Raw genomic sequence first — 12,744 nt, forward strand, 5'->3', positions numbered from 1 at the left:
AGTATACCATGCAGGGTTTTCAGCTCTCAATCATCATTTATTGGATGCTTTTAAATAAATGTCTGTCGTCTTAATGGAGAATCTCGTCACAGTAGCAGTCTGTTACCTGCTGGATGCAGAATTTTCGTATGGTGTAATCAACCAAGACGGTCATATCTTCCACCGATACACGGATATTTCCATACGTCCAGCAACCCTGGTCGGGCCAATACTGAGCACATTTACACTGCAGGGGGCACGAAATAAGCTTGTGAGAAAAGAATTCATACATTCACAATTTTATTAATTCAAATAGCAATTACAATGCACAGCATGCAGTAAACACAGTTTTTCAGCATTTCAGTTTTATTAAATTAACAGGTAGGAGATTTCCGATTGGTTGCTATACATTATTATTACTTAATTTTCAAGCTGCCTGAATAATACAGAATCAGTCTATTATTTAACGGTCCAATAAAAGGATTATCTAGTTTCTTGTTCCTTCAGCAATGCCAGTTAAAGCGTATCGTAAGGCTTTTTTTTTTTTTTGGACACCGTGTGGAAGGGTTGTAATCCCTGCCTTATTTTTATTGCGGCAACAAGGATATTGGATAAAAGAGGCTATAGTTAAACTACTTAACATATTACTAATAAGTATAACTTAATTATATATCAGACAGGAGGCTCATATCTCGCCTCCTGTCTTCATATAATCAATATTTTCCGTCACAAGCTAGGAAAATCACAAATTATATAGATACAATATTTTTCAAATATCCAACAATAAAGCATTTGACAATAAAAAAACCACTAGATGGCATTAGCACACCCCTATGCAACACAAAAATGCAGTTATCAACTTAAACCACTAGATGGTGCAAATCTGTGGAACAGTGATAGAAGCCTGTGAATAACAGAAGCTGTGACATACACAGGTATTGCTGCCCAAAATATTAAAGTATAACTAAAGGCAAAACTTTTTTTTTAGTTTTGGATAGAGTGGAGAGAGATTAGAACACCTCCTGTCATGTTTTTATTGCTGTCTGTGCCCCCATTAGGGAGATCCCTCTTCTCTAGTTGTCCTGTTTACCATTATCACTGAAAGTGAAAGAAAAAGAAAATCACAAATTTTGAGTTGTCCCCAGAAAAGTAATAGAGGGAAAATCTTCCAATGGGGACACAAGTTCTGCTGACCTGGGTATCCACAAGGAATTCCCTTAAAGCGGAGTTCCACCCAAAAATGAAACTTCCGCTGTCCAGATTCCCCCCCCCCCCGGTCACATTTGGCACCTTTCAGGTGGGAGCAGATATCCGTCTAATCCGGGTATTTGCTCCCATTTCAGGCGAAAGATCGTCGCAGCATCCGCGGAGATCTACACCATGTCCGGCCCCACTTCCTGATTCCCTTACTAGCAATACCGGCACCTCCACTCGGAGCTGAGGGACGGGTCGGCTTCAGGTGAGGACATTGCGGGTGCCGCGGACAGGCAAGTGTCATAATTTTCAAAGTCAGCAGCTGCAATATTTGTAGCTGCTGACTTTTATTTTATTTATTTTAGGCAGAACTCTGCTTTAAAGGGGTTGTAAAGGAAAAAAAATGTTTTCATAATAAGCATCCTTTACCTGCAGACATTCCTCTTTTCACTTCCTCATTGTTCGTTTTTGCTCAGAAGTTGCTCTATTTCTTCTCTGTTTTGTTCACTTCCTGCTTGTCTGATTGTTACTGACCACCGTGAAGGAAGGCTTTACTGCGGTGGTCAGTAACGTGCTCACCCCCTCCTGGGAACTACATCTGTGTGGCAGGACGCTCTCTACGTGTTAGAGACTTCAAGGAGGTGTGAATTACTGGGCGTGCCACAATGCATACTGGGAAATGTAGTTCTTACATAAACGAACGATGCAAACCAGGAAGTGAATGAGAGAACAGAAACTAGAATGCCGGAGGTGATATAGATGAAGGAATTTAATAGGTATTTACTCGTTTTTTTAACAGAATCATTACACTATTCTGTCTGTCTACCTTGCCGACATTAATTTTTGGAAAAACATTTTTTTCCTTTACAACTCCTTTAATTTGCAGGGATTTCCTCTCACTTCCCATTTAGCTATGGGACAAGAAGTGAAGGGAAATCTCAGCAATGGGACACAGATGGTGGAAAAAAAATCTGAAAGGGGTTATAACCCTCCCTTTCTCCATCCAAAAAAAAAATAACAGTTTTGCCTATAGCTCCACTTTAAGAAAAAAAGACTATTGAATTATACTAAAGGCAAAAGTGGACCATAAAAAAAATAAAATAACTGCACACATTTATGCAGAGCAAAAGAGCCAGCAAAGCACGGGGGGTGGTGCTTAGCAATATGTTAATATGTTGAACCCTAAACACGGGTGCAACATGTTGCGAATAGTGGAATGAGCCTGAAACACAAATCTTTTATTGTCGTCTGTGTCCTTAGTGGGGAGTGGTTATTGCAACAAAAATAGAGGGACGTCTTCCAATGCGAACACTTGTTTTGGTGACCATTACCTAAGAGAGGATTTCCCCTATTTTGGGGAGATAACCTCGCAATTCTTGCTGTGACCCTAAACATGAAGTGAAGAAAAGTTTGACTACTCTAAAATAAAAGTTCTGATTTTAGATACATTAAAGGAGAAGCCCAGCTTGAAGCTGGGCTTCTCCTCTGGGTCACGGGAGTGCAATTCGTTTTGCACTCCCGTGACCAGTTTTCAGTGGACAGCGCTCTAAAGTCTGCTCTCCGCTGACGTCACTGCCATCAGTCGGAGCAGCGCGTCATCACGACTTCCAAGTCTGGATCCGCCAGCTGCCCTGATTGATGGCAGTCTCAGCGAGCCGCTGAGACAGCCTCTCCCCGGCCCTCCACTGCTCGGAGCTCCAATGAGCGTGGAGAAGCAGAGAGGAAAGACGCTGACTGACAGTCAGCGGCATTCCTCGCTGGGATCTGTCAGAACCGAGCCATCGATGATGTTCGGTGGCTCGGTTCCCAGTGCAGAGACGGCGGGGGACAAATGGAGCATCGGTCTGATGCTCCATCCACCGAGGCAAGTATGAATCAAAACTTTTTTTTTAACCCATACTTCTTTTAAGGAAAATGAAATTTAATTGCAGTAGGGTGGAGGGGGAGAATCTCAGATATTTATTGCTGCCTGAGTCATCTTGTTCCTTCACATCACTTATTGACCCCATATCACTGCAACACACACCGGTTTACCCCTGGGGGGCCCCTAATACTTGCATATTTCCTTAGACATCCTACTTACTTCTTTCCTCTCTTTCAGGTTGGTGACCATGACGATAGTCGCTGTATTCTGTTCCCAGATCATCCTCCAGAAATCATTCACAGTTTCCTCTTTGGGCCCTTGAAGTGAGAACATAGAAATCTTATAGTATCTCTGGCATGTAAGGAATTCTACGCTGATAAATATTGCATTAATGCTGAAACCTGGATTGGAATCGGGTAACATTCAGGTCTCAAAAAGGAAGCAATTTTAATGTGGAACTAAACTTAAAGTGGTTGTAATGTAAACCCTTACATATACCCAGTGGAATGACTGTCCTCCATAGATACGCAGAGATGAAACAAATCCTCCTACATAAGTTGTACCAGTTACCAGTTTATTGGCAGTCCTCTCTTCTTTACACCTGTTTAAAGTGCACAAAATGTAAAGCTTACCTGAGCTTTCAGAAAAAAAAGGGGTGGAGAGCTGAAATTACACACTGTAGAGCTCAATGAGGAGAGGTCTGAGATGACTGGAGAGAAGGGACACCCCCCCCCCCCCCCCCCCCGTTCACACAGCACACAGGAATAGAGCCAAGGCTGTTGAGCATGGGCTGTGTGCTGGAGATCCCCACCCTCACCTTTTTTCTCTTGATGTCAGGAAAATTTCAGAAATTACTCATGCAGACACACAGCAGACAAAGTACTCTTAGTTCTCTTTATTGGGACAAGTACACACTATAAAGGGATATGCTCGTATTTCATGTTGGAGGTTTACAACCACTTTAACTAGCGAAAAACTGCAAGCAGGCAGCTCTTTATTGCAGAAGAGACATGTTGTGTCTCTTCTACAATAACACTTACCTGCCTGCTCACAGCCTTCTATAGGCCCAGCATGCATTTCCAGCACACTCCAGCTGTCAGCAGACCCCTGTGCACTAAATTATACTTTAAAGGGGGTTTTTAATTTAAAAGTGTACTTGTGCTTTGTCCAAACAGCTGCACATACATGGCTTTCATTCCCCCACTGTGAAACTATATAAAGCACAATATAATAAAAAAAAAATCTATATATAAAAATCATTTCATATGGCTGAAAACTGCCATTATAGGCTTAACTACTTGCCGACCTGCCGCCGCAGTTCTACGGCGGCAGGTCGGCTCCCCTGCGCGAGAGCCCTTACAATAAACGTTGGCTCTCTTAGCGGCCCACTTGTCGCTCTATTTTTGTTTATAGCGCAAAAAACCGCAGAGGTGATCAAATACCACCAAAAGAAAGCTCTATTTGTGGGGAAAAAAGGACGCCAATTTTGTTTGGGAGCCACGCCGCACGACAGTGCAAATGTCAGTTAAAGCGACGCAGTGCCGAATTGCAAAAAGTGCTCTGGTCTTTGACCAGCAATATGGCCCGGGGGTTAAGTGGTTAAAAGAGAACCACCATAAATGAACTTATAAATTACAAACACAGCTATGATTCAAGCTTTAATTCATTTATCCGATGAAGTTTAATTCAACTGTCACCTCACAAACTCAGAAGTGGCACGGCCACATTGAAGCTCAATAAAGTATCTCCAGCCAACTGGCACTTTATAGCAGCTCTTCTATTATACTCTCAGGGGCAGAGGCAGGAACATTCTAATGCTCTGTTGCCCAACCTAAGGCCTGAGGGCCACGTGCTGCCCTTTTGGTACTTGCTATGCAGCCCTTTGCAGACCCCAATAGTCAGTGGTTAAAGAATGAATTTGTAGAGAGGCTACAATGATTGTGGGTATAAGATTGGTTACATGGGATTGTTTGATATTTTTTATTTATTTTTATGGTTGAACTAGATGGTCTTTTTTCAACCTGACTCACCATGTAATGACATTTACCAGTCTCACATACATTAATCGAAAATTTTCCAGTTCATCAAGGACCAGAGGAGTTTCGATCCATCTATGGCCATTTTTGCTCAAAAGAAGTCAATACAGGGAGTGCAGAATTATTAGGCAAATTAGTATTTTGATCACATCATCCTCTTTATGCATGTTGTCTTACTCCAAGCTGTATAGGCTCGACAGCCTACTACCAATTAAGAATATTAGGTGATGTGCATCTCTGTAATGAGAAGGGGTGTGGTCTAATGACATCAACACCCTATATCAGGTGTGCATAATTATTAGGCAACTTCCTTTCCTTTGGCAAAATGGGTCAAAAGAAGGACTTGACAGGCTCAGAAAAGTCAAAAATAGTGAGATATCTTGCAGAGGGATGCAGCACTCTTAAAATTGCAAAGCTTCTGAAGCGTGATCATCGAACAATCAAGCGTTTCATTCAAAATAGTCAACAGGGTCGCAAGAAGCGTGTGGAAAAACCAAGGCGCAAAATAACTGCCCATGAACTGAGAAAAGTCAAGCGTGCAGCTGCCAAGATGCCACTTGCCACCAGTTTGGCCATATTTCAGAGCTGCAACATCACTGGAGTGCCCAAAAGCACAAGGTGTGCAATACTCAGAGACATGGCCAAGGTAAGAAAGGCTGAAAGACGACCACCACTGCACAAGACACACAAGCTGAAACGTCAAGACTGGGCCAAGAAATATCTCAAGACTGATTTTTCTAAGGTTTTATGGACTGATGAAATGAGAATGAGTCTTGATGGGCCAGATGGAAGAGCCCGTGGCTGGATTGGTAAAGGGCAGAGAGCTCCAGTCCGACTCAGACACCAGCAAGGTGGAGGTGGAGTACTGGTTTGGGCTGGTATCATCAAAGATGAGCTTGTGGGGCCTTTTCGGGTTGAGGATGGAGTCAAGCTCAACTCCCAGTCCTACTGCCAGTTTCTGGAAGACACCTTCTTCAAGCAGTGGTACAGGAAGAAGTCTGCATCCTTCAAGAAAAACATGATTTTCATGCAGAACAATGCTCCATCACACGCGTCCAAGTACTCCACAGCGTGGCTGGCAAGAAAGGGTATAAAAGAAGAAAAACTAATGACATGGCCTCCTTGTTCACCTGATCTGAACCCCATTGAGAACCTGTGGTCCATCATCAAATGTGAGATTTACAAGGAGGGAAAACAGTACACCTCTCTGAACAGTGTCTGGGAGGCTGTGGTTGCTGCTGCACGCAATGTTGATGGTGAACAGATCAAAACACTGACAGAATCCATGGATGGCAGGCTTTTGAGTGTCCATGCAAAGAAAGGTGGCTATATTGGTCACGGATTTGTTTTTGTTTTGTTTTTGAATGTCAGAAATGTATATTTGTGAATGTTGAGATGTTATATTGGTTTCACTGGTAAAAATAAATAATTGAAATGGGTATATATTTGTTTTTTGTTAAGTTGCCTAATAATTATGCACAGTAATAGTCACCTGCACACACAGATATCCCCCTAAAATAGCTAAAACTAAAAACAAACTAAAAACTACTTCCAAAAATATGCAGCTTTGATATTAATGAGTTTTTGGGGTTCATTGAGAACATGGTTGTTGTTCAATAATAAAATTAATCCTCAAAAATACAACTTGCCTAATAATTCTGCACTCCCTGTATAATGATCAGTTTCTTTTGAACGGGAATATTGGAAAAATTTCCTGTGATCATTGCCAACCGGCTACAGTGCTGATCGGTGTAATTTGACAGTGGAGGAGTAGCACAGTAAGAATAAAAAGCATGATGGGACATGGATTATGGAACAAGAGAAAAGGGTCTGCTCCATGTTGGATAAGTCTACTTTTTTCTATGAAATCTGGGAACCTTGGTTGGAATACATGGGGATAACTTATACTCCGTGAAGGTTTTGATGACATCAGTGTCTTTTGGACGATGCTGGTAGATGGCAGGCAGGCTAATTTTCTATCTCTCCTGATTTTCTTCTGGCTTTCTTTTTTCACTTCCCCTCTTGTCTTTTGTCACTCTTTCTTTTTTTCTTCTGATTCTTCTTAGGTTTTATCTCATTATTTTATCTCTGGGGATAGAATCCTTACGTTTTTTGGTCCTCGGTTTGTTTTATTTTGAAAAGATAAGTTTATGTTTAAGTAATTGAAGGATTCTACCAAACCTTTGAAATAATTAGATTTGATGGGGATTCCGAAAATATGCTTTCGGTTATCGGAGAGTTCCAGTAATAGTTATTGGAGGGAGGGAGGGAGGATTGGAGGTTTTGCTCAACCTCTTGGACACAGAAAGTTCCCGTTAGGGGTGTCGGAGAGGTTGTTGCACTCTGGATATCTTATCCTTTAATTATTCTAAGTACTTTAATCTGATACACTCAATTAGTTTTATCCCTTATATAACTTATTGTGTGATAACGCTAGACCTAGGAATTCCTTGATATATGAAAATATTCTGTTTCTCTTTCAAGTTTAAAGTATTACTTTGAAATAGTCTTTTAATTTAGCTTATGTGAACTGCCTTACTTTCACCACATGGTGTAGAGCATATAGGATGGATAGATATAAGTGGCAGTTAATAAGACAGGAATGATTATTATGAATTGAAATGTATTTAAATTATTATATTTCTGCGTGCTATTGACTTATTTCTTGCTAATTTAATACAAATGTATATTTATTTTATTGAAAATAAACTTAAATTTGAATGAAAAAAAAAAAAAAAGCATGATGGGGTGGATTCCTCTATCCACCTTGAATGTGTGCGAAATCCATTCTTTTTTTTTTTTTTTTTTTTTTATCAGTCCACTGGCTGTTAAAAAAAAAAAAAAAAAAAAAAAATGGCCAGCTTAAAAAAGGTATTGTAAAGTCTTTTTACCTATAAAAATAACAAAAACATGTTATACTTACCTGCTCTGTTGCAGTTGGATTTGCACAGAGCAGCCCCAATCCTCCTCTTCTCTGGTCCCTTTCCGCTGCTCCTGGTCCCTCCCTCCTGTTCAGTGCCCCCACAGCAAGAAGCTTGCTATGGGGGGCAACCGAGCTAAGTCACAGCTCCCTGTGTCCATTCAGATACAGTCCTGCCCCGGCCCTGCCCCCTCTTTTCCCTGATTGGCTAGCTGTCTTTAATTGACAGCAGCAGGAGCCAATGGCCCAGCTGCGGTGTCTCAGCCAATCAGCAAGGAGAATCTTGGACGGCTGACACATTCGTGGACATCACTGGACAGAGAGGGAGGAGGGCTGCTGCACACAGAAGGCTTTTTATCTTAATTCATTAAGATAAAAAAACTTCTGCCTTTATAACCCCTTTAGTCACTCCCTGTATCGTGTCTTCAGACCATATATGCAATTCTCTGATCATCACCTCTATTATGTCTGAAGTCTCTGACAGTGTTTTGTCATGTACTGAATATTATGCGTGACCTTCTGGAGCTATAAAAGGGCCACATTTGAGGCCCTATGCCATACTTTGTAAGTTGCCAACCGTTTTTCTTGTAGTTTCCCTGACTTGTCATCATTGAGGCATACCTGGAGCACCTGACAAAGTGGGAGAGGGGGTCGGGACAAAAGACCCTAGCTGTCACAGTCTTATGGGAGGGGTACCGCTAAACATACAAGTTATTTTAATTCTGTTCGGCCTCTATGAGCGAACAAATGCCCTAAGTAACCTCTAATCCATGATCCAAAGTATACTCAGGGCTCTGCTGGTTTACTGCAACCCTGACCCCCAATTCAGCCATTGTTACCAGAATCCTTTGCTCTAAATTAATAGCACTGAGAAACATCAACACAACAGATATTTACCTTGTGCCGCTATAAACTTGTTCTTCTCTTGATAACCCTAAAACAGAACATAGATCAGAGTAAACACTTCTGCTTTAAATGCCAGCAACACTGAAATCTCAACCAAACGAACTGTGTGAGTGACCCAAATGACATGACTGGCACCTCTGTGCCACCCCATAGGCTTTATTCACACAAATGTGCGTTTATAGGACATATACATTGCTAGCAATGAAAGTATTGACAGATTACCGTCTTCAATTAAGTCATGACTTATGTAGCTAGAGGACCCCTTTAAATGTTGCTTGCAAGCTTGGGAACCTCAGCAGTAAATCTGGTGTTGTGTACTAGTAAAAAATGAGCTTGGGAAATGGAAATGACACAGGAAATAATTAAACACAACATGCGCCTACATGGGAATACTTAGACTGGTCTATCACCACAGCCCAAAGGTACAGAACACACTTAGGTCTCTGACAGAAGCGGAGTCTAGGAAAACTCTTTATAGGCTGGAAGTGTGCATCTGGGGCTAGCGATCACCTTGGCCGTACAGTGAGGGAGAACAGTATTGGAATCCCCTGATTTTGTATGTTTGCCCACTGACAAAGAAATGATCAGTCTATAATTATAATGGTAGGTTTATTGCAACAGTGAGAGACAGAATAAGAAAGGACAGAAAAACACATTTCAAAACAGTTATAAATTGATTTGCATTTTAATGAGTGAAATAAGTATTTGATTCCCCACCAATCAGCAAGATTTCTGGCTCCCAGGTGTCTTCTATTCAGGTAACAAGCTGAGATTAGGAGCACTCTCTTAAATGGAGTGCACCTAATCTCAGCTTGTTACCTGTATAAAAGACATCTGTTCTCAGAAGCAATAATTTAAATTCCAATCTCTCCACCATGGCCAAGACCAAAAAGCCGTCCAAGGATGTCAGGGACAAGATTGTAGACCTACACAAGGCTGGAATGGGCTATAAGACGATCGGCAAGCAGCTTGGTGAGAGGGTGACAACAGTTGGTGTGATTATTCGCAAATGGAAGAAACACAAAATAAATGTCAATCTCTCTCGGTCTGGGGGCTCCATGTAAGATCTCACCTCGTGGACTTTTAATGATCCTGAGAACGGCGAGGAATCAGCCCAGAACTACACAGGAGAATCTTGTGAATGATCTCAAGGCAGATGGGACTATAGTTACTGTAACGGTCACCACCGTTTAAGACCTTCCATCCCATCCAAGACAGCTTATCGACACTCCAACCAACAGGCAGACCCGATCCATTCCATAAGAATTCCCTCAATAACGAGACTGACAAGCTCTGTTACTGCGTCAAAATATGAACTAACTTTTAATGGTTTCTTCTCAGCTTTTTATGCAGTACAAGGCATGAAAGGAACAACCAACTTCCCACCCACACATCACACCGTGGGGGCTTCAATCACATTCTTTGAGCTAATTACTAAACATTCTAGACATCTCGACGCCGGGCTATAATTATCAGGACCTAATCACTGCACGTTCCTTCATTAACAGAACTCAAACAAAACACCATCACACAATGATCTCTTCCCAATCCACATCCCTAGGCAGACGTTCTGTCCCCGCATACAGCTTGACACCTATTCACACCTCTGAGCATCAATTGGCTTTAGACAGTGTTATCACACAATTAAAGGCCTTTCAAGAGCCAGCCTTATTTAACATGTTAACAGTCTTCTAAGAGAGAGGAGTCATAGAATATTCTTTGCAGGAATTAAGGAATATACTGTAGATCACTGTTCACGCCAAAACAATCAAACATGTGTCCCCCATCTCCTGGCTCAATCTGTGCCCAAAAGTCACTCCTGTTACAGTTACCAATAAATTGTTAACACACTACGTCGTGAAGGACTGAAATCCTGCAGCGCTCGGAAGGTCCCCCTGCTCAAGAAAGCACATGTACAGACCCATCTGAAGTTTTCTAATGAACATCTTAATGATTCAGAGGAGAACTGGGTGAAATAGTTGTTCTCAGATGAGACCAAAAAATAAGCTCTTTGGCATTAACGCAACTCGCTGTGTTTGGAGGAGGAGGAATGCTGCCCAAGAACACCATCCACACGGTCATATTTGGAGGTGGAAAAATTACGCTTTGGGGGTGTTTTTTTTGCTAAAGGGACAGGACAACTTCACTGCATCAAAGAGAAGATTGACAGGGCCGTGTACCATAAAATCTTGGGCGAGAATCTCCTTCCCTCAGCCAGGGCATTGAAGATGGGTCATGGATTGGTATTCCAGCATGAAAATGACCCAAAACACACACAATAATGGAGTGGTTCAAGAAGACGCACATTAAGTTCTTGGAGTGGCCTAGCCAGTCTCCAGACCTTAATCCCATAGAAAATATGTGGAGGGAGCTGAAGGCTCGAGTTACCAAATGTCAGCCTCGAAACCTTAATGACTTGGAGAGGATCTGAAAAGAGAAGTGGGACAAAATCCCTCCTGAGATGTGCAAACCTGGTGGCCAACCACAAGAAACGTCTGACCTGTCAAATACTGCAAATCAATTTATAACTTTTTTGGAAATGCGTTTTTCTGAATTTTTTTTGTTGTTATTCTATCTCTCACTGTTAAAATAAACCTACCATTAAAATTATAGACTGATCATTTCTTTGTCAGTGGGAATCTCTCAGGGAGGGGGGGTTCCCCTTCTTCAAGGTCCAAGCAGTACTGATTCACATTTTTTTGGCAGAATGATAAAACAAAGCAAGAAAAAAAAAAAAAAAATCTGCAAATAAAAAAAGGATCATGGACAGTACTCAATTTCCTCTGTCACAATTGCACCAATACGTCTACAATCACGACAAGTTTGTCAGTGGGCAAATGTACAAAATTTCCCCCTTACTGTACATATGTGAGGTCCTAGACTAACAAAGACTGGCTTAGCTTCTGTTATGATCATGACAAGGGCCAATAAAAGTCAGCCGTAATGAAGCAATGGAAATAAAACCTTGCCACTGCATTTGGCTTCATCCTTCATCAGCCCCACTGCAATCCTAGGGCACAAGACTGGCTGAACAGACACAAAGACAGTCAATCACATACATGTAAATCAGCTTTGGATTTTGCTGTCTGGAAGGAGTTCTACTATAAGAGAGAGGAGTACCAGATTTATTCTACCCATCTGCAAACCCAAATTCCTAAAGAAAGCAGAATATAACATGATGCACATATTCACTATGGCGACATGGAAGTCTTCATTGCAGGCTACTTTGAAAAAATGCTAATTGCCTGGGTGCAACACTTTCTGTGACAAGAGCGAAGAACAAGTATGCAGAGAGCCAGGAATAAAAATGCAGATCAGGAGTTCCCAATTCGCTGAATGCATGCTTGTTTCAGGTCGGTGTCCATGAAAATCGGAACAAGCCAGGTAGGTAGCATTTTTGGAAGGAGGTCAGCGGTGTCAGCCCAGACATTTCTCCAATTATGTGCCATGCACAGGAAAAACTGTAGCATAGAAGTCTTATGTCACTTTAAATGAGGATGTAAAAAGCACTCACATTGATAAAAGAGGCATTAATGTAGTCCGAGTCCGGCACTCCCTCTATGGGTGACAGGTGAACTCTGGAATGGTCATCTGCAAAATGTAGAAAAGTCAGAAGAAGTTAGAACTTTGCAGTTATAATCTAAAATGACATTGTATGGCAATGGAAAGTGTCTGTATAACACAAAAAGCTGGAATAAGCAAAATGATCTGCCATAATGGAGATGACCCAGATTGGGGGAAATGTACAGGTACCCCAATACCTGCAATGCAGAGGAATTCAAACTTGAAATAAGCAGGTAATGGGGCCCTTTGAACTCCTTAAAGCGGGAGTTCACCCATTTCTA

General features: G+C 41.6%; 1 protein-coding gene across 2 annotated transcripts in view; it reads right to left on the reverse strand.

Moving 5' to 3' along the window:
• Positions 1-12,744, reverse strand: part of PTPRA (protein tyrosine phosphatase receptor type A) — a 141,844-nt gene that overhangs the window by 28,826 nt on the left and 100,274 nt on the right. For both annotated transcript variants that reach the window (XM_040335478.1, XM_040335477.1), the window contains exons 9-12: positions 12,414-12,490; positions 8,891-8,927; positions 3,257-3,354; positions 107-226 (exon numbers count right to left, since the gene is read on the reverse strand). In XM_040335478.1, coding sequence (XP_040191412.1) covers positions 107-226; positions 3,257-3,354; positions 8,891-8,927; positions 12,414-12,490 — 332 coding nt within the window. The remainder of the gene's footprint in view (positions 1-106; positions 227-3,256; positions 3,355-8,890; positions 8,928-12,413; positions 12,491-12,744) is intronic.

This window comes from Rana temporaria, chromosome 1, assembly GCF_905171775.1.
Source record: "Rana temporaria chromosome 1, aRanTem1.1, whole genome shotgun sequence".
NCBI lineage: Eukaryota > Metazoa > Chordata > Amphibia > Anura > Ranidae > Rana > Rana temporaria.